This window comes from Nelumbo lutea, chromosome 6, assembly GCF_056320005.1.
Source record: "Nelumbo lutea isolate HS-2025 chromosome 6, American lotus-T2T, whole genome shotgun sequence".
NCBI classification, from domain to species: domain Eukaryota; kingdom Viridiplantae; phylum Streptophyta; class Magnoliopsida; order Proteales; family Nelumbonaceae; genus Nelumbo; species Nelumbo lutea.
This window is the reverse complement of record NC_142689.1, coordinates 3,345,859-3,371,690: the sequence shown is the minus strand read 5'-3', so window position 1 is coordinate 3,371,690 and position 25,832 is coordinate 3,345,859. Positions and strand designations below refer to the sequence as shown.

Below are 25,832 nucleotides of genomic sequence, written 5' to 3'. Positions count from 1 at the left end.
TACAAAATTTTAAGGGATGAGAAGAAGGTTGGGTTGGACTCATCCCGAAGTTGACTTTGGATTAAATTGGATTGAGTTAGGCTAGGGTTGTAGAAATTTGTTAGGGTCAGGGTTCAGGTTGAATAGGTTGGGTTGGGTTAGGATTTGGGTTGGGGGTTTATAACTTAGGGTTAACCTCAACCCAACTATCCCGGCCCAACCTGCCCCTACTTTGTACTGTATTTATACTCTTTCCATACTAAGCCTAAATAACTAATTATATCCTCGTAAATTTTGTTATAAATTTGCTCTCAACTCAAATAATGTTATTTATCATCCTTCCTCTCTTGGATTCTCAATCTTGGGCCTTCAACGTGCAGATTATATTTGAGCCCCACAACGCAGGCCTGAGATCCATTAATATTTTAAAATCACCTAGTATTGGGCTGGGCCCTGCGTATTGGCCAAGCTCATGCTGTGCCGGTGGGTCTATTGGAGAGACGAGATGGAGATCTCCTGTAAGCAAAAAACCAAAAACTCTGTATGCATTCTTAAAGTATTAGCATCGGCCGCATATATTGGGAACATCTCCTCCACATCCCCCTGTTTCCCATACACGCATGTACGAGAGATATTCCCGATGTACGGTAGAATTCGGTGAATAATGCTGAGGTTTAGCTGCTTATGGGAGGAAATCCGGACTCGTCCATTGGTTGGTCCCGTCCGGAGTCCAGCGGGAGCAGCGTACGGACATCCATCGCCCGCATTATAGTGGATAGGACTGACACTTGGCCTACGTGTCAATATTTCACTTTCGATCACCGCCTCGCTAAACCCTAAAGAGATGACGAATAAGATAAGGACACGTGTTGGAATCATCGAGGATCGCAAAAACTTCTCCCTCAAAATCCCTAGCCTTATGGCTCTTCGCCCCAATTTTAGTTGACGCTGTCGAATCCGGTGGCCATAAACTCCTTCGCTTTTCGCGAAGCCGCATCGACCCTCTTCCCCTCCCTCCCTCCCTCCCTCCCTCTATCATTTCTAAATCCATCTACTGTTAATAATAAATTTCTATTTTGCTCTGATTTATATTTTTCTGATGAATGAATCCCTAGATATCCCGGCAAGATCTGCTCTCTCCGGCGGATTTTTTCCTGTCGGCGATTGGAGATGGATGGGGTAAGGATCGAATCCGGTTCTTCGGTAAGGGACATCGTCGAACCTGAGTTTGTTTGCGAGAAATGGTCGATCCATTTGTTGTAAGCCACGTCCGATCCAAAATCTGGTTTAGGAAAAGGAAAAAATTTATATTTGTAATTTCAATATTCTGTATTATAACAAGTGTTTTAATTTCCCTGAATTTATAAGTCTGTATTATACTACGGGCTCTCTGGTCATTGTACAGTTGGGGATTTGCCTTTATTATTACTTTTTTTTTGTGATTTTCTTTTTCTCAGTTTGTATAGTTAGGGTTTTAGATTTTGAGTGGATTGGATTGGAAGGGAAGAGAGAAGACAAGAGAAGGGGAATTCATTCAATATTTCATCTATTATTGGTCTTATTTTGGATCTCGAAAGTGGCGAAGATGAGTTTGAGCACTGCCGGTGAAGATTCGGCACCGGAGATTCATCTTCCGGCAGATATCGATTGGCAAATGCTAGACAAATCCAAATTCTTCTTTTTGGGCGCCGCTCTCTTTTCCGGCGTCTCGGGCGCACTGTACCCTGTTGTGGTGCTCAAGACTCGGCAACAGGTCTCGCAAACACAGATTCCTTGTATCAGAATAGCCTTCTCCATCCTGCGCCACGAAGGTTTCCGAGGCCTGTATAGGGGCTTCGGCACATCGCTGATGGGCACAATCCCTGCTCGGGCTCTCTACATGACAGCGCTTGAGGTCACGAAGAGCAACGTTGGAACCGCCACCGTCCGTTTGGGATTTCCGGAGCCAACAGCCGCAGCAATTGCCAACGCTGCCGCAGGCCTCAGTGCAGCCATGGCGGCACAGCTCGTTTGGACCCCGATCGATGTCGTGAGCCAAAGACTCATGGTTCAGAGCAGCAGCAGCGTCAGCGGCAATCCCAGCAATCCCAATGTATCATCTTGTAAATACCGGGGTGGAATTGATGCGTTTCGGAAAATTCTGACAGCCGACGGGCTCCGAGGCCTGTACAGGGGATTCGGGATATCGATATTAACCTACGCACCCTCGAATGCCGTCTGGTGGGCATCGTATTCCGTTGCTCAGAGACTCATCTGGGGTGGAATTGGTTGCTATTTCTATAAAAAAGACGAGGAGAATAGAGAGGGTATGGGCAGCGGCAACGGTGGCATCTTCCGGCCTGATACGAAGACAGTGGTGGCAGTTCAGGGGGTAAGCGCAGCCATGGCAGGCGGCGTCTCTGCGTTAATCACAATGCCTCTTGATACCATCAAGACGAGACTACAGGTCTTGGATGCAGAGGAGAACGGTTGCCGCCGACCCCTCACGGTTGGACAGACGATAAGGAATTTGGTTAAAGAAGGTGGATGGACTGCCTGTTACAGGGGATTAGGCCCAAGGTGGGCTTCCATGTCCATGTCTGCAACCACCATGATCACCACTTACGAATTTCTTAAACGGCTTTCAGCCAAGAATCAAGAAAACCTGACATGATCAATCGAACCAAAGAAAAGAAAAAAAAGAAGGAAATGTTATATTTTGTTTTTCTTCTTTTATTACCTTTTTCCTCGTCTAATGTTTTTTTTTTTTTTTCATTTTGTTTATGTGGCTCTGTTGGTTTTCTTTGTCTGCCTGCCCAGAGGCCTGATTAATGTAAGCGAAGTTAATGCAGGATATCTCCATGTAACTGTCTTCGCAACTTCTTGTTCACTTCTATATCTCTTTCTTTTCAGATATGTAGTAGGGAGGAGGAAAAGTTTGTTTCACAGTGACGGTGGAATGTGGATGGTGGGGGATAAAAGAAAACTTCAGTTCAGTCAGAACTGATTTTAGGGTTTTATGAAGTTGCTTGGTTTTTCCAACCACCTGGGCCTCGTTACTCTCCTATTGATCTATTCAATTATGTCTTGGAAAATTTTCCAAAGTGGTTATGGCTCCAAAACCAAATGGATGATCCTCGTAGGCGTCCATTCCCTCTTGTTGTACCTGTATTATATATGCCTGTGTAATTGAAGAATTGAATATCTCTCATCTTCTACTCTGTTTTTATTGATCCAAACAATAAATCCCGCCATTAATAATTAGTTTATTATGGAAAATACATTGATCAATCGTCTGTGTGTTTGCTCGGTTCACTTTAGTTATGTGCATTAATAATTGGGGTTTGGAGATTAGTAGGTTGTATCTTGTTTCTTGCTCGATAAAAGAAGCAAGCGAACAGTGAACTTGGTTAATGGTATCGGTTGTAGAAACCAGAGTTTCTATCATGGAGAGCATGGAGCCCGGCATGCCCCCCATTGATGATGATGGGTTAAGTGGCTAGCCTCAAGTCTAAGATTGATGCCCCCTGGATTTCATTTCAGCAAATTCCGTTGGAGGGTAGATTACTAGATTATTAAAAATATTGTTAATTGTTACAATAAATGCTTAGATAATGATAAACCTTTAAAAAGAAAATTAATTAGTAACCTTGGATAATGCAGTAGTAGTGGGAGTCAGACACTCGGACCCCAGACAGACATTAATGGGGAGATTAAAGACAGAGGAACGTAAGCTGAAAGCTTCATAAATTTTATTCGTTGTTGGGAATCAAAAGACGACAACCAGCAGCTGCAAGTGCAATGTGAGAGAACTGTAGTACATATATTTCTGTGGATCATCCATCATTCATCCACCGTCGAAGAAACAATGGGCTCTGAATCTGTGTACCGTCCAACCAGAATTTCAGCTGAAGCTTTAATTCTCATTACATCAGTCACCACTACGCACACCATTTCTGTTCCTTCTTATTCCGCTATTTGTCTATTGAGCATCTGGATGCGATGTATTTGTTAGTTCATTCATTGGAAACTGTAATTCCTTCATCACCCATAGCCATAGCCTGTTACCTGTTGCGTTTTCCAACCAACCAATAATCGTCTGTGGAAGTAGAACCCAGTCTAGTAGTGTTTATTACGGTGGGTATGTCAGTACCGAATAACAGAAGATGAGAAGACTCTCACACCCAAAATCCAAATGTGAAAATTGAAATGCCCCTCCCCCTTGTAAAAAAACCGCAGGCGACAGGCGGCCATAGCTATTTGGTTTCCATATTTGAGGGCTAACCACCTACGGACTGACCGAGGCCTGAGGGATCGAAAACCACGTGCCTGTCATGTGCCCCCCACGAATTGGTTTGCTTTGTTTAGTAGATATTATCCAGAAACTACAGACAGCAACTTGGACGGACGCTTGTTTTTCTATACTTTGTTTGTTAGCGACACGAATAGGATTAGCGACCCATCAAGCCCATCAAGCCCATCCCAAACAAACCGATGCTCCCCTCCCATTGGATAAGGTCATGGGGACCACCTACTACTAGTTTATTGACGTATTGCGTATTCGAATCAGATCTACCAAAACCAAACAGCTCTTGGACACACGAGAAAAAAAGGGGAGAGAGAGTTTCTGTTTTCTTCTGGGATTTTAATTTTGAATAGAAGACGACTAAATTAGGTTTGATTTACAGTGAAATAATCCACTTTTATAGAACTATTTTATTTTATCTAAAAGATCTATAAGAGTGGGACACACAATATGACGTCTTCAAAACTTTGTGAATTTGGGATGTTTTTTTATATTCTAGTTAGCAATATAAATTAGATTTAATTTGTTATTGCAGGATATCGACTAACTTTCTAATTTAAATTAGAAAATAAATCGACTTCAAGGTTAGATTGGGATTTAAGTTTTTTTGGACACCTGAGAGATGCACTGGACCCCACGATAGAGGAGTTTCTATGGGGTTCTGAAAGTAGAGAAGGGATTTTCCACACATAAAATCTTTTAATTAATTTTCTTTTTTTTTTTGTTTCAAAGTTTTTTATTATATATATATATATATATATATATATATATATATATATATATAAAAATGCAGTAAGAGTTTACATGGGAAAAAGAAAAAATTATAAAACCCACTTCTTAAATTTGATATGACTAAACTGAGAGAGAGTAGGGTGGATGATGAAAAGGGTAAGCATTTGTAACAGTTTCACCATCACTTTTTCTATTTTCTTCCTTTGATTCTTCCATAAAATGAAGAAAACTTTCACGGAACCACCTGGTTGGAAAAGGTAGAGGATCCTCCCCCACAGAATTCATCTTGGTTTGTAACTTTATTTGTATATGTGAGTCCCACTATAGCACCAAAAAAGTATGGCAATCAGATGTTATTTCATTTACATTCACATGACACCACTTTGATTGATTAGTGTTTTAATTAGGTAATCAATGTACCCAAGAAATTGGTTAGGGGTTTTCTATTTCTTTTTTTTGTTCTTTTTTTTTTTTTTTTGGGGGGGGGGGGGACCGTGAATCTATTTTTGAAATCAAACTAGGGTTACTAGTTTTTTGGAAAACCGTCAATTTTTTCATATTAATTAACGGAAACTGAACCAATACTTTTGATTTTTTAAAAATTCCAAACCAACGGATTCAACGAATTGGTTGAACACTGTTTCTCACCGTACTTGGTTAACCTAAAGGGTGTGAAATCTTCTATTGTTGAAGGCTGTTTCTCACTGTAATTGGTTCATGGTTAACAATTTGATACTCGAATGCGTTCAGAGAAGCAAATTTGCCAGCAGATTGGTTAACCAATTTTGAGCATCTCCAATAATTCGGAAAGCATGTTCTTCTAATTCTAATTTAGGGTGGCAATGGCAATAATTCAATTATATTTGTACGAATGATTTCTGGAGAGGTCTATCATGTTTTGCGTGGTCCATTTTTTTTTCCTTTTCTACCAAAAAAGTAAAAAACGATAAATCGGAAATAATACACAGAAGCACATAATATAACATGCATGCTCTAACCAAACACAAAAGTTTTATCGATCAAATATAAATGAAGGCCTAAAAGACAAACCTAATTCGAGCAACGAGCACATTCCTGAATAAGTGGACCTAGAAACATTGGCAATTAATTAGGCAGAAAAAATCACCATCCTGGGATGATACCACTGTCCTCTGACATGAACGGACTGGGTGGTTGAACCGGTGAATTAGTGACCTAATTAGCTTTTTGAATTCTGGTTATTTTTCTGATCTCATGGACTGAGCAATCTATTCTTCCCGTTAATGAAACCCTCTATATTAATTGTTGTACAGCTTACTTTTTAGTGCGTAAGCAATCTATTCATTTATATTATGACGTTTTAGATGAACATAAGAAAAACAAACATTGAATTGGTGATACCGAAAGTGCTGAAAAAAAAGTGCAAAAGTTTCAGATGGAGTCACATGGTTCGAATTGTTGTTGGGAAAATTAAAGGTGGAAGGGACACTTTCTATTTTCTGTTTTGAAACAATTCCACTATTTTGAAAATTTAAAAATTTTAACAAGGATAAAAGAGACTTTTAATGATTCTACTGGATATAACTCAAACAGGGGAGGCATTATAGTCTAAATAAAAAATGAGGGGACATTTCAGTATTTAGGGGAAATCTGAAGGGAGTTTTAAGTCTTTTAAAATTAGCGTTGTTCAACTTGGTCTAAAAAGCTTAGAAATCTCATACAATTCCTTATTTAGTTAAATTTAACAAAATCTGTGCTTGGCAAGGTAAATTTAGTATATAGAAGGAAAATATGATTTTAAGTGTTATATTTTATGTTTGAAGTTTGAACATTAAAAACTTTAAAACATTATAGAATTCCATCTTCAATTTCGCTGAACAAATTTCGTGCATCTCTGGCTTCCAACTAATATATTATCAAGTAAAGTGAAAGACACATTTTCTTCTAGTAAAAAGAGAGAGAGAGAGAGAGAGAGAACAATATATTATCAATGTTAGGGGTGTCAACAGTATTCAAAAATCCAATTTTAAATTCGAGATTTAACATAATTGAATCAAATCAAATTCGAATAATTTCAATATCTAATCAGTCCAATTCATATATGACTTAATTTGATTTGATAAATATCTGAACTCAACTATTTAATTATTATATACAATATATAAAATATTTATTTTATATAATCATTAATTGCCTAAAATAATTAATTGGTCAAATTCAAATCGAATTGAATTCGAATATTTAATTGAATTTAAATTTGATTACTAATTTTCAAAATCTATCAAATTCAGATATTTAAATTTTTAATTAAACTTAAATTCTAATATTGCCTGTTCTGATTCGAATTTGTTCCGTTTATACACATAATCAATGTTGATGTGAATATCCCTCAAACAAAGGGTGGACAAAAAAACTTTTTATTATAATCCAATGAGTAGGGCCCATATCTGATGAAAGGTGTGGATATGCAGAATATGAACGTAATGATAAGTATGGTGATACCAACACTACCATTATCCCATTTCCACGGATATGAACATGGATTGGAGCAAAGTTACCATCACGGGCTTTGTCAGTCATGAAGATCTTAAATTAATCACAAGAGTTTTTTTTTTTTTTTTTTAACAAATAAGATAGCTCTGGAATGTTACATCTCATATCTTATCTGTTTTAGTGATTTAGGCTCAGTTTGTAAAGAGTATATATACAAATATGTGCATTGCAAATACATATAAAAAAGTATAAAATATAAGGTTTTGCACTCTATATATTTGTATTTGTATCCTTCCAAACTGAGCCTTAAGGACGATCTTCATGGCCAAGACCCATCTCCAAAGCTCCTAATCATGGTTTTCAAAACCGGATCAGACCAGAAAAATTGGGAACTGGTCACCTGATCGGTTTCGTTTTCCCTCAAAACCACTTTTTTTCCCAAAACCATTGATTTTCGTCAATAAACCGCTGAACTGGCCAGTTAACTATTTGAACGGTATTGACTGTTTTTCAAATTTTTTTTAATTTTTTTGTTAGAACGGACCGACTGTTCAGGTCGAATGATCGGACTGTTCGAACCGGTAACTGGCCCCCTGACCGGTTCAATCACCAATTTGGTTTTAAAAACCATGCTCCTAACTTTTCTTTTCTTCTTCTTCTTTTTTTTTTTTAATTACATCTATTTTCTTTTCTTTTCTTTTCTTTTTTTAATTTGGTCTTTGATTAAGCATTATTGGGCTGGGTCGTGCCCCTTGTATTATAGACTTTATGTAGGAGAAAGGGATGCGCCCAAGGTTTTAAGGTATTAGTATTGCAAAGAGTATGAGAGAGTCATATTGACACACTTAGAAAATGCATGAATTCAGTGGAATCATTAGCATAGTCAGAAAAAACTCGCACTAATCCATGAGTTTCAAGTTAAATGACTATTACAATTCATAATTACATAAGACAAACTTATTTCTATAACTTATGTGAAGTTGAATTACTGATACAATCAAAATAGACTACATTTGGTTGACTTGTGTAGATGCATGGAGTGGAATGGGCTGTGGTTAAATTCTGGTCTGTTTTTGCTTCAAACTTAACCTTGTCTTGTTTTTTTTGTAAAAAGTAAAAAAAAAAAAAAAGAAAAATAGTGTTGTCCCACCTTATATGCAGGAGAATGGAGGTACGTATGAGAATGATCATTTGTTTGGGAGTGAGGAAGAAAGCAAGATGATTTGTTCCCCATTTTATATGAGAGAGAATAGAGGTAGGAGGAAGATGATACAAAATTTGCACCCATTTTTGAGATGCAAATTTTATGCTGTTAGTAAGTGCAAGTGAGACAAGAAGTACAAATTTCATGTCAAGTAAAAGATTAAGAGTAAAACTCATAGCTGCAAATAAATAAATGCAAAATTGAAATAATGCAAAATTCTTTATCTGATTCAGATTTGCACTACAACTAAATGTTGCTTTAGGACATAATGGAAGAATTAAGATATGCATGGGCATGCTTAAAGGCCAATTTAAATATAAAATTATATGAAATGCATCAAAAAACAAAATTGTGTATATAGTATTGATGGTGTGTGATTTGGCAGCTCCCTGCTGAAAGAGAGCTTGGACATTGAATTGGTGAGCCTGGCAGGCCGAGCTGTAAGAAAACAGTGTTAGAGTATCTGGGGTGGATACTTCGAAGTTTAAGTTAGTGGTGAGAGTAAAAAGAGCAAGAGAGCTTAGAATGCAAGAATGAATTTAGTGCACAATTGTGTGTACCTTTTGCAGGTTAAGGAGGAGCATGGCTTATCGGTCTATAGCACGCCCGAAATCTTCAAGGGAAAGCAGCTTATCGGCCCACCACCGTTAGAGGTGGTTTTAGTGGATAGCGATAAGGCTTATCCGATTATCTCTAAAGCGGGTGATACAAAAGTTAGTTCTGTCAATCAAGCGACATGGTCATGAAGGAATCAGAGGCGACAAGTCGCACATAATGGAAGTCGGTCGCCACACCACGTAAGTCGTCACCTCAGACCTCGGTCAGGTTGGTAATTACTCGGCAATAGGTCAGCCCTCCTGCCAAGGTCTCTGGTCTGCTCCACAGAGGTGATGCTAGGAACTCGCAATCTCTCAAAGCCTCCGAGGTGTGTTTGAGGTGGAGATGAGGTGGTTTTCGATTGACCTAGTAAGGACATATCTCTACCTACGTGGTGCCTAGGTATAATGCAACGGTTCAAAAGTGCCAAGTGGCATGAAGTCATTGGAAGGCCAAATTAACTCTCATTAGTTATGAACAATATATAATGAATTTGGCAAAAGGGCATGAGCACATAATGTATTTGTCCTCTTCTCTCTCTCTCTCACATAAATAATAAACAAAAAGCGAACTGCACTGTTTTAATTCAAGAATCCTAGTCCAACCCAATTTGAACTCAATCAAAAGGTAGCTAGAGGTGCAAGTTGGACCAGAATCTTAGTCCAACCCAATATGTTAGAAACTTCAATCCTAGCCCAATGGGTTTGTAGTAATAGTGTGTACCAGGGTAGTGCACTCTAGAATATGAGATAATTATTTGTTCAAATTTTTACCAGATTTTCAATTCAAGATCCATGAACAATGTGCCAACGGAAGGCTGTGCGTGGTTTGATAAAAAATTAAAAAAAAAAATCGAGGAAATGTTTGTTTAGCAACTTCAACAAAGGTCCTAAAAAGCTTCCAACTTTCTCTCTTTTGTTTTCTATCAAACCAAACATAGTATAACTTGTATAGTTTTTTTTGCTACTATCAAACCAACATATTAAATGTATAATGACTACCATACATAATCATCTTAGTAATAGTTAAAGAAACGAATCGTTGCCATCATATCATATGGACATGTATTAAACATAACATACATGAAACATAAAACATCTTGGTTGGGTTTCTTTCCTTCGTTGCTCTATTTGTCAGTTCCGACATCCATTTCAAATATTTCTATGAATTCCACTCACTTCACTTTCTGAAATGATGAGGAATGATGAGGAATGCATGTTCTCATCTCATCTTGGTGAAAAAAACTTTATATGCTCGGATCTGTTAGTACATTATTCGAGTAGATAGGAATGAACATGGGCCTGGCCTGGAACACAAAACAAAGGCCCAAGCCCAGAAATTGTCAGGTTGGCCAGGGCCGGGTCAGGCTGGAATGATCACTCTTACTACATTAATGTCCCGTCCAACCTGCATTCCCCCTTTCCTTTGTCTATCCGCAGTGAGCGGCGTCATTGGACTGTTCGGCCCACTTCACCATTGAGACCAGCATAGAATATATACATTTAACATTTTTAGAGATAATGGAGACTGTATACAGTATACTCATGCGTGATACTTGACTAATCAGTAGAGGTGCAAATCGTGTCAGGCTTGGCATGTTTGTGTGGACCATGCTGGGCCTAGGGTTTTAGGCCCACGGGCTGAGTCGACACTACACGATCGAGTGGGCCGTGTTGCCCGTGGCCCGCGTGTCGGCACGACCCAGACCGTAGCCCAACCTAGCATGGCCTGTGGCATGGCCCGACACGACCCATATATTATTTATGTATATTTTATATATTTATTTATATAACTTATAATTATATTATATATTAATAAATAAATAAATTTGTTAATTTTATTATACTAATTTATATAATTATTGTATATATAAGCAATCGTATACATTAAAATTTATATAAAATTAAAATTTTAAGTTTTTTTGTCATTTTTTTATATAAATGGCTTTGGCCCGATGCACAGCCCAACCTGGCCCAAAACTCGACCCACAGACTAGCCCGACCCGCAGCTTGACACAGGCCGAGGCCATTGGCCATGCCGGGCCAACCCCCCCAAGTTATCCTAGGAGAGGGCGGCATGACACGACCAGCACTTTGCGCAGGCCACCCACAGGCCCGTTTTACACCTCTAGCCATCAGCAGCTAGAGCTCTCCATTGTGTAGCACAAATGGGAGATTTTAATGTGGTAGTGGAACCATTTTCATTAGGACTTTGGGTTTGACAGAATGCTTTGATTTTTTTTCTTGGATTTACATTTAATTGCTAAAACATTTAGGCTATGTTTGGTTTGAAGGAAAAAATAGGGAAAGGAAAGGAAAAATAAGAAAACTTAAACAAGGTTTGGAAAGGTTTCTCTACCTTTCGGTTTTATAATAATTTGGTTTTGATTTTCATTTTTTTTATTTCAGTTCTAAAAAATTCGATTTATCCAGTTTGATTTTTAACCGAATAAACTAAATACTCACCCTTGTTTTCGATAGTTTTTAAGGATTTAGCGGTTTACAGTATAACCAGACCCAGAGGGCTGAACGGTTACCGATTTTTCCGGTCTGACCGTCCGGTCCGATCCGGTTTTAAAAACCATGATATTAGTTCATAGTGTTATAGTGAAAAAAAAAATGCATTAAATATTATATATATGTATTATTTCACTTCACTCAACAAACCTACACATCACACGGGTGCCTGCTAGTTCAAATTTAAAAGCGTATTTAGATGCAAAAAGAAATAAAGGAAATTAAAGGAAGTTATTCCAACACCGACCAATACAGAAATGGAACGTTACCTACAGTCTATCCATCACAAATTCCAAAAGCCTCTGCCAATCGTGGCCGACGGAGACCTCAGCTTCTCAAACCAATCCCAGTATTCAAGATTATAGTGTGCTGGAAATGGCAACATCGGCCTAGGCGTGAAAAGTCCAGCTGATCCTCTCCAGAAAGTCAAACACTTCATTAATGTCTCCCCCAGCGTACCTTCACTGATGGCCTCATATACCTTCTCTATATGCTCTCCAGGACTCACCTTCTTCGCACAACTCAGAAGTTCAGTTCCCACTTCTGTCCGTACAAACCTGTACATGGGATATGTCCGACATTTCTGAATCCTGTTTGGTATGAGGAAATCGCCATTGTCGAATCTCTCTCTGGCCTTACCTATCTCCTCACCCAATCTCGCCTTCAATTCCTCTTGAAATACGGGTATCCGTTTAAATATTGAGTACCCGCTGTCAGTCTCCCCTTCCTCTTTTGGAGATTCCTGAAGCGACTTTTCCACCAGGACTTCCCGCAGTTGGAGTAGAGCGTATGATGGGTTCTGGGATCGTCGAGGTAGGAGAACACGGGTTGGTGTTCGATAATCTGCAAGATTTCCTTCTCGCAGAAACGGGTTTCGAGCATCGACCCGTCTTCACCCGTGTACAGTGTCTTCCTTATTACTTGGTTGACGATGTGTTTCATCACTTCCTTCATGTTCTCCTCCAAATGTCGAAGATCAATCGCCTGGCAAAGTGCCACCATATACGTTGCAGACATGAGCTTTAAGATCTCTATGGCTTCTGCGCTCTTCCTTGCGGAGATCAAACCGAGGGAGTTGACGTCCTGGTTATGTTGTTCTGCGCTTTGGACATGCGTGGTGACTGGGTTGGCCAGGTATTGAAGCTCCGAGCAGTAGGCTGCCATGGAGATCTCCGCACCTTTGAACCCGTAGTCCAGGCTCGGGTTGGGCCCGCCGCTCAGATTGGAAGGCAATCCATTGTTGTAGTAATCACAGACGAGCTCAGAGAATTGAGCAAACATGAGCTTCCCAATGGCTGCGATGGCGATTCTGAGGTTATCCATCGAGACCCCAACTGGCGTTCCTTGGAAATTCCCTCCGTGCAGAGCCATGTCGCGAGCCACGTCGATCAATGGGTTGTCGTTAACAGAGTTGATTTCTCGCTCGATAGATTCTCTTTCCCGATGACACCAGCGTTGAGGAACCGGATGAGTTCCGTCTGGAGACCAGTGGTCTTGTTGGTACGCCGGTGGGATGCGGCGCCAAAACCAGCGGTGACACCGAGTGTATCAGTCCCACGAGCAATAGTGTGGGCAATCCAATTGGCATTCTTTGTTACACGGTCCCTGGCCGCAGCCTCGTCAAGGCTAACAGTAACACCATACCGACGAGCAACTGTCGCCACCTGAGCGACGGTGAGGGTGGTGCACTGGAGGTTGACCGTCTGGATATGCTGGAATTGAGACACCATGCGCCGTACTTCCTCATAGTGAGTGCATTGGAGAGCCTCGGCAGCCTTGGTCCAGATGGGATTCTCTCCATCTTTTGGGATGGGAAGAGTGGGAGGGCGCCAGTTATCGACTGGATGGCGTATGCCGTCGGTTGCCATTGCCGGAAGGTCTGAGGAAATGTACGTGTGACGACCTGTCTATAACAGTACTAGGAATATAATGTGCTGAGATTATTTTTGTGAGAGAGGGAGAGCGGTTTGTGGGTGTATATATAAGAAATCAGAAATAACGTATCAGAGAGAGAAAGAGAGAAATGAAGTGGGGGAGTAGAGTACTAGGGAGGGAGGGAGGGAGGGAGGGGAGGTGGGCTTCGTTCAAACTGGCTGGTGGGACTGGGGAGTAGGGACGACCAGCTGGCTTGCTCAACCTCTTCATCAATGCAGGTGAATTTTTGGGCAGGGTTGCAAACGAATCGGATATTGATCCAATTCAATTTTAATCCAAGCCGTTTATACCCGATTCAGATTTCCGATTTTCATGTTTGGTGAAAAATGGGGAGAGCCCAAATCAGCTATTGGTTAGTCATTTGTAAAGCTGTCCGCTTCAGCCTCTTTGAATGAAGAGCACTTAAAAGCAGCTGAAATAGTTTACGAGGGCTTTCCTGCAGCGGCTTCCAGCGTTACAAAATAGGCGAGACATGGAAAATTGGAAAATCACAAACTCAACTTTCCGTGAAGCTAGTTTTGATAGCTTTCTCCCAAAGAGTCGGTCAATGCAACTCATTCAGCAAAGAAGCCTTCTCAAACGGAGAGATGAGCTTTGATTCAACCAAGGTTCAAGGTATCGATACCGATTGATTGGTTATAATTGAACCCCATTAATATTATCTTTACTACAATCAGATTTGAAGTGGTTATGCGATTTTTAATTTACGATAATCTTATCAAATAATAATTCGGTGGATCCATTCAATTTCTATTGAATTCAAACCAATCAGATTAATTTCTTGTCGAATCAAATTCGAACGGATTCTATGTTCGGTCCATTTCTAGCCTTTTTCTTAAGTGAATTGGTCTGTTGGTGAATGCTTGTAACTTTCCATTTTTATTTCTTGTCGTAGTAGCTAGAATTTTAAATTTTGACAGTTGGTCAAGTCCATTGCCACTCAATTTACATTGACCAATCTCTAAAGCATCTATTTTTGTTTTGGCATATGAGATCAGGCCACATTAGGGAGATAAGATTAGCTGGACTCATTAGCTGTTCAAAAGGCTGTGGAACCAATGGTAATGTATTAGAGAATGTTTGGAACCATTGTCATTTTAAAAAAAAGAGGTGCTATGTCGGATTTACATAGGCGTTTCAACAAACGTTCATGTATCTCATTATTTAGTTGAGCCGATTATTAAAAATCAGGTATGCCTCGAAAATTGGGAACCAAAACGGTTGCCTGATGTATATCCTATGTAATGCTTACCTGTCAGCACATACATGAAAAGCGGTGATGAAAATCACCTTACCAAACAGCATAGTGTTGTTCACTGCATACGTGGTAGAAACATGTTTTTTTTTTTTTTGTGAACAAACGGGTCTTGTAAATATAGACATCTTTTTCTTGAGAATCGGTCCAAAAAAGCACCCACACTTCCAAACACCATGTTAATTTACTTAATTTGCACTGCAATCAAACAAAAAAAGTTAAATTTTGAAATAAAAATAGGTCAAAATGTACGTTCAAATCATTTACACTATTATAATTTTGCATCAGCACAAATTTATTTGCATTGCAACCAAACACAGCCTAAGGAACAAGTGTGATAACAAACTTTCTCTCCGATATTTCACGGGCTTCACCATGCCAAGTGGAATGAATAAAGTGATATCCCATAGTTTTGGACTTCGTCGGGTTGAATCTAGTCTAGTAGGTAGAATTAGTTGAACATGAGATCTATTACATAAGCACCACTTACTAAGCATGAGGCAATTATGCCTATTATATATTTTTATTATCTTTGTTTGAGATTAATATGATTTGGGTTTCTTATGTAATTAGAAAAATAATCAATTTAAATTTTTAGTTCATAGTACATTTCATCTGAAAAAATAGGTATCACACCATTGAAGGTCTTTATGACGATTTAAAAGAATGGATCCACTTTGTTTGAATTAGTAAGAATATTGAATCAGAAGGTTAGTATGGATCCCATATGGACGAGTTTTAATCTTTTTTGTTTTTTTAACATATAATCATGTCTTTGAAATGGTGACGGGATCTGCTCCTCACAAATGGGCGCCGCACAGGCACATCCACCCTGCATTGGGAACATCTCCCTTGAATTATAAGTAATAAGTACGGGAGATGTTCCCAATGCATGATAGGATGTGTGTGTGAGGCACTAGTTGTGAGGAGTAGATCCGGTCTCTTTGAAATGAATACTTGTGAAAAGAAATATTGCTTATAAACTCTTTCTTGGAAAGATAGATAGCCACTTGTGTGAGGTAAAAGTTCTAACTTGAAAACCTATCATCATTGTTTTGAAAGAATTAGGATCTGCTCCTCACATAGCACTCCTTGCACCTACCTAACAGCTGCCATGTCAGCAAAAATAATATAACATTGCTATGTGGCATTTGATTTTGTTTTCACAAACAAAACCAACCATATTATCAAATACCCCCTTAGTTATCAGTTAATCATTTTCTTTCTTTCCCTAATTTTGTTATTGATATGGGACTAATAAGTGAAATTTGATGAAAGTGACTTGAAAATTGTAAGATTTAAAGCCCATGCTACTTTAACAAATTGTTATGATATAATGCAATTAGATTGTTGTCGTGGGTTATTGGGACTTAAAATTGTAAATTTTAATTACCAATATTTGAAAGGAATCAATAACATCATCTATATCTATATAAGAAAGAGGAGTTTAGAGAGGTGAAGGTCTCTCACCACAAGCCTCATAAGGAGTCTCCCCTTCTCTCCTTCTTCACACATGTGAAAAAAGTTAGAGAATTTACTATAATGAAAAAAAGAAAACTTTTAAACTGTGCATCTTAGTCTCTTATCATAAAGTCTCATAAATCTCAGGGTGCAAACATGTCCCCTCAAATCTCTTTCCCTTTCTCTCGCTTCAATAGTTAATGTTTATAACATCTCCCCTCCCAATTAAATTCCTATATTTGCTCTTAAATATCTCTAGACCCCTTTTGACCTATCTAGTAAAACATGGGTAGAATTTAGATGGGTTGAGTGGGGTTAAGGGCCAACTGAAGATCAACTCTAAACATGGACCTTAAACAAGAACCAAATTAATGTCAAAAACTAAATTTGCCAAAACAAACTTGACCAGAGTTCTATTCAACCCCATACATCTACATGGGTTTTCTTGCTAGTGTAATTATAAAGAGGAAAGTGGGAAGCCATGAATGGGGTTATTTTTTTTTTAAATTAAATTATTAAAATTACAAGAAGTCACAATAAAATTTTCTTAGGTCTTAAGTTTTCTAAGAAATTTATAATCTCTCTCTCCACCCACTAGAGTTCGGATTTGCTCCTCACACCAACCTCACAAAACTTAGAGCCGCACATCCAGAACAACTTGGTACTTATAAGTAATCATTCATGGGGAGATATTCTCAATGCATGGCTGCGATGTATATGAGATTCCTCGGTGAAGAACGAATCCAAATTAAATGTTTGTAACATCTCCCTTTTTCCTATTAAATCCCTCATTTCCTCTTAAATACATTTAAACCTCTTTTGGCTCTAACAAAACAGTGGTATAAATTAGATGAATTGAATCAAGTTAAGGGACAACCCAAGATCAACCCTAAACATGGGTCTTGGCTTGGACCCAACCTAAGGTCAAAATCCAAATTTATTGGTCCAAACCCAACTAAATTTCTATTCGGCCCATTACCTGGTTGTAATGGGTTATAGAAATACTAACATGGGTGAATGGCTCATCGCATCACCATCCATCTAGCTTACACTAGTTTACACAGATGCTTAGATGCTCAAATCCGATTAATTGACATTGTGAAAATCAAGGCGGTGGAATGTGGTATTCAAAGAGCCAATTGCAGGGCCCGGATCGACTTTTTAATGACTTATTGAAAGGATTGTGAGGGTGGATTTCTTTTTTTATATATTTATTATATATATTATAAATTAATAAATACGTATTATATATAAATATATATTTATAATATGTTATATATTATTTATTATTTAAAATATAATATTTTATATATATTCATAATTTTTTATTATATATTTATGCATATTTTTATAATAAATATTATAAAGTCAAAAAACCAAAAAATCAATGAATCGAATCATGATTAACCAAACCGATCAGCCGATTAACCAACTGATTTCGATTCGATTCCAGTTACCGATTTTCCAAAAACCGGTACTACCGATTCAATTTACAAAAAAGGCCCACGATTTGATTATCCGAACCGTGAAGCACCCCTAGTTACGGACCACCCAAAATTATTATATTTTTATTTTTAGAAATATTTAATTAATGCATAAAAACAGGTACTTCTTTAAAATAGTATCCAACGGAGGAATTAATTAAGGCATTAGTCATTAGTCAATCGTTACACTAGATAAGGCTTAGTTACAGCTGGAATAATTTTAATGGGTTAGTAGAGAGGGGAGTAGAGGGAAGTTAGTAGGAAATCCGGACTGTTTTTTTTTTCAGGCTCAAAGGCAAAATTAATCCATCTACCTACTATTTCAAACCGCCCGATGTTGTCCATCCATTTCGCGGGTTCAAATCAGCTCGTTAATCCACAACGCAGACAGAACTCTGTCTATATATTGCTTGATCTGACAACCTGATACCTCCTTCATACTCTGCACAAAGGGACTTCACCTCTAAGATTGCTGGTTCGCCTGAACCCATGTTAGCATGTTTAGATAGTGTTTAGGCTTTTAGAAAGAAGAGTAGAAATTTTAACTGCTAGAGTACTAACTGTCAACTGAAATCCAAAACAGGAAAAAAAAACACGATTTGTTGAATTGACAATTGAAACAATTACAACAGAGGCTTTTTGTTCAATACACAGTGTTGATGAGATAATTTCTTCCAACATGAAGCTTCTTCTTCACCTTCCTATTCAAATTTCAAAGCATATATATTCGGATGTAAAAAGAAAAATAATAATAATAATAAGCGAGAAGTTATTCAATTCTAACACCGATCAATACTGAAATGAAACTTTCTGCTTGCACAGCCACCACGGATCGGACGAAAGAAGAGAGCTTAGAGATTCCAAAAGCCTCTCCCACTTGTAGTCGAGGGAGATCTCGCCTTCTCAAACCAGCCCCAGTATTCAGGATTGTAGTGTGCCGGAGATGAGACCGTCAGCCTAGGCGTGAACGGTCCCGCCGATCCTCTCCAGAAGGCCAAACACTTAATCAATGTCTCCCCCAGCTTGCCTTCATTGATGGCCTCATATACCTTCTCTATGTGCTCTCCAGGACTCACCTTCTTTGCACCACTCAGAAGCACAGTCCCTACTTCTGTCCTCACAAACCTATATATGGGATAAGTCCTACATTTCTTAATCCTGTTTGGTATGGGGAAATCTTCATTGTCGAATCTCTCCCTGGCCTTGGCTACCTCCTCACCCAATCTCGCCTTCAATTCCTCTTGAAATACGGGTATCCGTTTAAATATTGAGTACCCGCTGTCAGTCTCCCCTTCCTCTTTTGGAGATTCCTGAAGCGACTTTTCCACCAGGACTTCCCGCAGTTGGAGGAGTAGAGCGTATGATGGGTTCGTCGGATCGTCGAGGTAGGAGAACACGGGTTGGTGTTCGATAATCTGCAAGATTTCCTTCTCGCAGAAACGGGTTTCGAGCATCGACCCGTCTTCACCCGTGTACAGTGTCTTCCTTATTACTTGGTTGACGATGTGTTTCATCACTTCCTTCATGTTCTCCTCCAAATGTCGAAGATCAATCGCCTGGCAAAGTGCCACCATATACGTTGCAGACATGAGCTTTAAGATCTCTATGGCTTCTGCGCTCTTCCTTGCGGAGATCAAACCGAGGGAGTTGACGTCCTGGTTATGTTGTTCTGCGCTTTGGACATGCGTGGTGACTGGGTTGGCCAGGTATTGAAGCTCCGAGCAGTAGGCTGCCATGGCGATCTCAGCACCTTTGAACCCGTAGTCCAGGCTCGGATTGGGCCCGCCGCTCAGATTGGAAGGCAATCCATTGTTGTAGTAATCACAGACGAGCTCAGAGAATTGAGCAAACATGAGCTTCCCAATGGCTGCGATGGCGATTCTGAGGTTATCCATCGAGACCCCGATTGGCGTTCCTTGGAAATTCCCTCCGTGCAGAGCCATGTCGCGAGCCACGTCAATCAATGGGTTGTCGTTAACAGAGTTGATTTCTCGCTCGATAGAGTGAGTCGCCATGCGAATCACTTCAATCTGTGGCCCAAGCCATTGAGGGGAGGTCCTGAGCGCGTAGCGATCCTGCTTGGGCTTTGTAAGCGGGTCCTTCTCGTGACGGGCCTTTGCCTCTTTCATGTAGTCGCTCTCGTTCAGAAGGAACTCCATGATGGCCGCCGATTCGATTTGGCCAGGATGGTGCTTCAGCTCGTGGGTCAGCGGATCAGTGAACTCGGGCTTCCCGTGCATGACTTCGCAGAACAAGGCCGAGAGTACTTCAGCAAGGAGAGCCAATATATTGGCGTCGAAACAAACTGTGGCAGCTACAGCAGAACCGACTGCAGTCCCATTGACCAGAGCTAGACCTTCCTTAGCCTGCAGCTCAAACGGAGAAGGGATTCCAGCTCGCTTCAGTGCCTCCAAGGCCGTGATTTCTTCGCCGTCCGGGGTAACTACTTTCGAGTTATGCCTGCCGGTTAGTAAGCCTGCAATGTAAGACAGTGGCACGAGATCACCGGAGGCGGTGATAGTCCCTCTCAAAGGCAACTTAGGAATCAAGTTTTGGTTCATGAGCTTGGACATGGCTTCCAGTATCTCCCACCTTATCCCGGAGTAACCTTGCATCAGCGTGTTTGTGCGAACAAGCATTGCCGCTTTGGCGTAACTGGAAGGAAGATTCTCCTTCCCGATGACACCGGCGTTGAGGAAGCGGATGAGCTCCGTCTGGAGATCAGTGGTCTTGTTGGTACGCCGGTGGGACGTGGCACCAAAACCAGTGGTGACACCGTATGTATCAGTCCCACGAGCAATATTCTCGGCGACCCAATTGGCACTTTTTGACACACGGTCCCTGGCCGCAGCCTCATCAAGGGTAACTGCAACATCAGGCCGACGAGCAACCGCAGCAACCTGAGCGACGGTGAGGGTGGTGCCCTGGAGGTTGACCGTCTTGATCTGCTGGAATTGAGACACCATGCGACGTACTTCGTCATAGTGAGTGCATTGGAGAGCCTCGGCAGCCTTCTTCCAGTGTGGTGGATTGGGGACATAAGAATCTCCAGCCACCCAGATGGGGTTCTTTCCATCCTTTGGGATGGGAAGAGTGGGAGGGCGGCAGTTGTCGACTGGGTGGCGGATTCCGTTGGTTGCCATTGCAGCAAGGTCTGAAGGAGAAGAGTAAGGACCTGTGTGTTACAGAACACTAAAAATAAATTGAGTTGAGATTAGTGTTCTGAGAGCAGGAGATGAGTTTGTGGGTATATATAATAATAAGAAATCAGAAATGATGAAGTGGGGAGGAAGGGGTAATAGTGGGGCAGTAGCAGTAGCAGGAAGGGGAGATGAAGGTGAAGGATGACTGCGTCAACGATCAAGTCTAACTTAAAATCCAAAAGAATTTGAACACAAGTATTGGTTGGTGGGAGTGGGAGTGGGACCAGGATTTGGTACGTTGCTGGCTGGCTGGCTCAACCTCAACTGCTTCATGGATCGATTCTGATCGATGGAAGGAAAGCAGAAGTTTACCACTGTTTTCCCCGTGATCAATTTGGATAATAGGAGAGGAGGCTAAGCTATAGCTTTTGGGTTTTCTTATTTTCTTTTGATAATTGGGTGAGTGCTTGTCGCTTTGGTCTGGTGTGGCGGTGGCACTATAAATTTGACTGTTGATCAAGTCCAGTGGACACTTAATTTACATATATATTGACCTTGACGAATTTGTGATTGACTTTGATGAGTAGAGACCTGACCCACAAGGCTACAACTCTTTTTTTTTTTAATGTTTCGATAGGCATGACTCATGAGAGAGACCCACACAACTCTGTATTGTCTGCACGTCCGCCTGCCTCTTGATTCATTATTGTTCTTGCCAAAGCCAGCCAGCCCAGTCTTCTAGCTTTTGGCTAGTTGAGGTTCCTAAAAATCGGACTGAGCCACCGGTCCAGCTGGCAAGTTCAGTCCAGGATATTTGGTATTTCTTTCCATCCATCCGTGAAATCAGATTGACTCAAAGGCACCAAACCCAGTCTACTGATTATTAATTTCAGGCATTCAATATCAATGCTGAAATTTCATCATTTTTACTCCCTTCCCTTCCCCGTTCCCCAGTTCTTATATGTGAGATTCAGGTAATGGTATTCTTTATCAAATTTGCACCTGAGACTATGAAATACCCCCACCAACCCTGAGCAGAGAGAGAGAGAGAGTCTTATTTCTGTATGCTGACGAATGCATAGCTAAGAGACCGAGGCAAAGCCTGAAAGCATCTTACCTTTAAAACATGCTAGTATGTGGATAAGGCAGGAGTTGGTAAGGAACGAGTCTTATGCAGCTAGCTCACTTTGACAACGAACTTAACAAGTCTAAGACTATTTCTTCGTTGTAACGGCACATGCTACGATAAAATTGACATTGTATAATCAAATTTTAACTTCTATATAAGAACTGCACCAGGCAAGTATTCGCTTTACAATAATTTTAGATAGATATGTAAAACTGGTTGAGTAGTGGATTTAATTGAATATATATCATAATTTTTTAAGCAGTATCTATGAAAAATCAATACTTGGAGATTGCTCCCACAAAATGCGTTCCAACACGCTTCCAATTTAATTTGACACCACACATCTCACCGAGTCCGGATCTCCGGCTAGCAAAAATCTCAGCCAACATGATCTGTATCCACACATTAAGTGTGGAACCCATCATACATGTGGTGTGCAGATACAGATGATATTGGATCTCATTGGTTAGGTTTTTTATTGGCAGGAGATTCTAACCCGTATGAGATGTGTATTGTCAATCATGTTGAAATTAGAAAATTAATAAAATTTTCTGAGAAAAGCAAATCATAAATTTATCATTTTTTTCTTTAAGGTTTTTATGATTCAGTCGAGTTAAGATTTCCTAGAGGTGGACTGAATCCTGCTCGTGGGTTGATGTTAAATTTATGGACATGATGTGGTTTATAAGGGGGCTATTAATAGATTAGGAGGGAACTGCAAGAAAATTCTAAAGGGCATTGCAGTCCAAAAATTCCTTTTTCTTTTTGTTTTATTGATGTAGCAGTTATAATTTGTTTTGAAAAACAAAATATCAATGTCTAGTGACCATAATACACTGGCCACAATACCCTACAACAACACATCCAGAACATTAAGGAGGTTACAAGGGGTGTTGGTCAATATATAGGGTTTTTTTTTTTTATCATTTTGTTGATATAGTACTTGTATTTTATTTCATAAAACAAAACCATGCATATCACCTGACCTGACCGCTTCCGTTTTTCTCCAAAACTGTTGATTTTAGTCAGTAAACCGTTGAACTGGCCAGTTAACCATTTGAACAGTTTTAGCCGTTTTTCAATTTTTTTAAATTTTTTTACTTTTTGTTAAAACGGGCCACCATTCGGATTGAACAGTCAGACTGTTCGAACTGATAACTGAACCCCTGACCGATTCGATTTTAAAAACTATGATACATATTGTTTAACAAGCCAAAGGTTTACTGACCACATCAGGAACAATCTCCTGTATGAGTCCAGATCTGATTAGGATACATTGCTGGCCATGCCCATCCAGTTATACATCCGGAATATCGGTGATATAAAGTATAATCAATACTCCCGATATATGACACATACGTATCGTGTCATTCATGGAAGTTGTTCCCCACGTGAGGCTGTAGTGCCTTGTGGCTAGTATGTTGCGAGTGTATTGTACATGATCAGCATATCTGAACTCTTGCCTAACATCCTACACCCTTAGATATAAGAGAAAACTTTGGCTGTCCATATTTACAGCCTGAGCCTGGGCTGTTAACAGGGCTTTTGCTGCGTGAGTTAGTTCACACCAGTCGCCAGGAATGTACAAAGCACCAGATTTTAGATCTACTGGCCACAAGAAACTATAGACGCACATTTCTCAACGATAAAGCATGGTTTTCAAACCATGGAGCTTTTAATTTATGTTTTTTATTTCAACTTTTAATTTTTTTTATAAAAATATTAAAATTGTATTTTGAGGTTAAAAAAAGGTTTTTTTGTGAAAACAGTAAAGCAAGACACCTACAGCTCCTTGGAACGCACAGAGCTTGAAAAGTTACCCCCAAAAAATTAAATATCAAAGTGCAATTTTATGGCCTCTTAAATTTTTTATACATAGTTAGTATATAACTTGCAGCCCGATCATCATGTTGATCAGGTCAACAGTCCAACCATCTGGGTGGGATAGTTTTTAACAAAATCAACATTTTTGGAATTTTTTTGGGTTTTACTTAAATTAAATCCAAAATCTTGGCCGAATAACAGTTTAAACAGTTCAATCGATCGAATCAATGATGAGTTGAAAACACTATATATCATGGAAAAAAAAATCAAAATATTGATACCGTGATACGTATTACTTAAGACTTGATGAAACACTAGTTTTTTTTATTTTTTTAAGACGAAACAATAAATAGGATAACGTTGAACCCCCACCCCCCCAATACTAGGGTGTGTTTGTGATTTTTACAACTATACCGCAAAAGCTCCTCCATTAGCCTACTGTCAGGATGACAGAAAATGGGTGGAAAAAAGTTACATGCAATCATGTGATTTGTTAAACTTTTCAAAATGCCCAGATTACCCTTATCTTCTTCATGTGGCATTTCAAGAGAAGAGAAGGGTTTGTTTTCTAATTTGCTTGTTCTTTGGTGGTGAGATGCTTAATATTGTTTTGTTGGATTTAATCAGAATAAACACCATACATGCAAAACAAGCAGGATAAATTTGGTCATTTTACTCTCACTATTGACACAATTGTGATAGTTCATTTAAAGAAAAAAAAAACTTGTGAAAGTTAGAGAGGAAGGGGCATATAAAGCATGATTTTTAAATCACCATTGATCCAGACGATTGGACCGTTCGGCCTAGGAACAGTTCAAGCAATCGGTTCCGTTTTACCCCAAACCTAGTTTTTGGCCAAAAACTATTGAAAAAGTTAATAATGTTTTATCGTTTTTTATTTTTATTTTTTTTGTTAGAACAAGCCATACATTTAAACCAGGCATTCGAACCGTCAACCAAAAAATTGGTGACCAGAACGATTTTATTTCCAAATTATTATTTTTTTAATTATGGTTTAGATTATGATACACCCTTTATCAAATGTATCATATCGTATCAACAAGCCTTCAATATTCTAAATGGGGAAGATTTGGGATTTTTGGCATTTTTAGAAGGTAGACAGCAGGCCTAAAAGTCTAAAACCAATCAAACGTATTGTGGACCGATATGCAGGTTATTGCCTATGGGATGTTATTATATTTTAAAACATGGAGGTATCTGCAACTTTTGATAGTTTTTAATAATAAAGACTAAAGGACACACTTACCCTTTTAAGTAATAGCATGCAATAATGGTGGAATAATGGACGTCCACTAAAACTCAAAAAACAGAGTATTGACGCTTTTAATTACTCGATGTACTGAATTTTAACATTACGCTTTTAATTACTCGATGTACTGAAGTGTGTGGATATTACTATCAAGGTATACCTAAAAAACGTGGAAAGTGATATAAAGAATTAAAAATATACACACGCTGTAGTCCGCTAAAACAAGTCTCATTAATAATTCAACTAGCGGGGGGCCCTGTTATTTTTAATAATTAAAAATATACGCACGCTAATGACAGATTGTAGAGATCTTGAATTGTATTGGATTGGATTTAATCAGATTCTACTTTATACTTTTTAAAATAAAAAGTAATTACTTTTTAATTTATTTATCATTCATTAATATAAATATAAAAATTGAAATTATCATATATAAATTTATAGATTAAATTAATATATTATAAAATTATCTGATTTGAATAATATAAATGTATCACATAAAGGAGGCCTATCGCACATATTCGAAGTATGAGGACAAAACATCAA

General features: G+C 39.2%; 3 protein-coding genes across 3 annotated transcripts; 1 reads left to right on the top strand and 2 right to left on the bottom strand.

Annotated features, from left to right (window-relative positions):
* The first annotated feature begins 857 nt into the window (after positions 1-857).
* Positions 858-2,837, top strand: LOC148846866 (uncharacterized). Its single transcript, XM_088950587.1, has one exon. The coding sequence runs from the start codon at positions 1,565-1,567 to the stop codon at positions 2,630-2,632; it is 1,068 nt and encodes a 355-aa protein (XP_088806713.1). The 5' UTR covers positions 858-1,564; the 3' UTR covers positions 2,633-2,837.
* Positions 2,838-12,054: 9,217 nt separating this feature from the next.
* On the bottom strand, positions 12,055-13,653 carry LOC148846865 (phenylalanine ammonia-lyase-like). Its single transcript, XM_088949451.1, is given in 3 exon segments — positions 12,055-12,586; positions 12,589-13,263; positions 13,314-13,653. Coding segments are annotated over 3 exon segments (1,533 nt in total). The 3' UTR covers positions 12,055-12,068.
* Positions 13,654-18,502: 4,849 nt separating this feature from the next.
* Positions 18,503-21,160, bottom strand: LOC148846864 (phenylalanine ammonia-lyase 2-like). Its single transcript, XM_088948824.1, has one exon. It carries the CDS (start codon positions 21,061-21,063, stop codon positions 18,772-18,774), a length of 2,292 nt encoding a protein of 763 aa, XP_088804950.1. The 5' UTR covers positions 21,064-21,160; the 3' UTR covers positions 18,503-18,771.
* Positions 21,161-25,832: the final 4,672 nt, after the last annotated feature.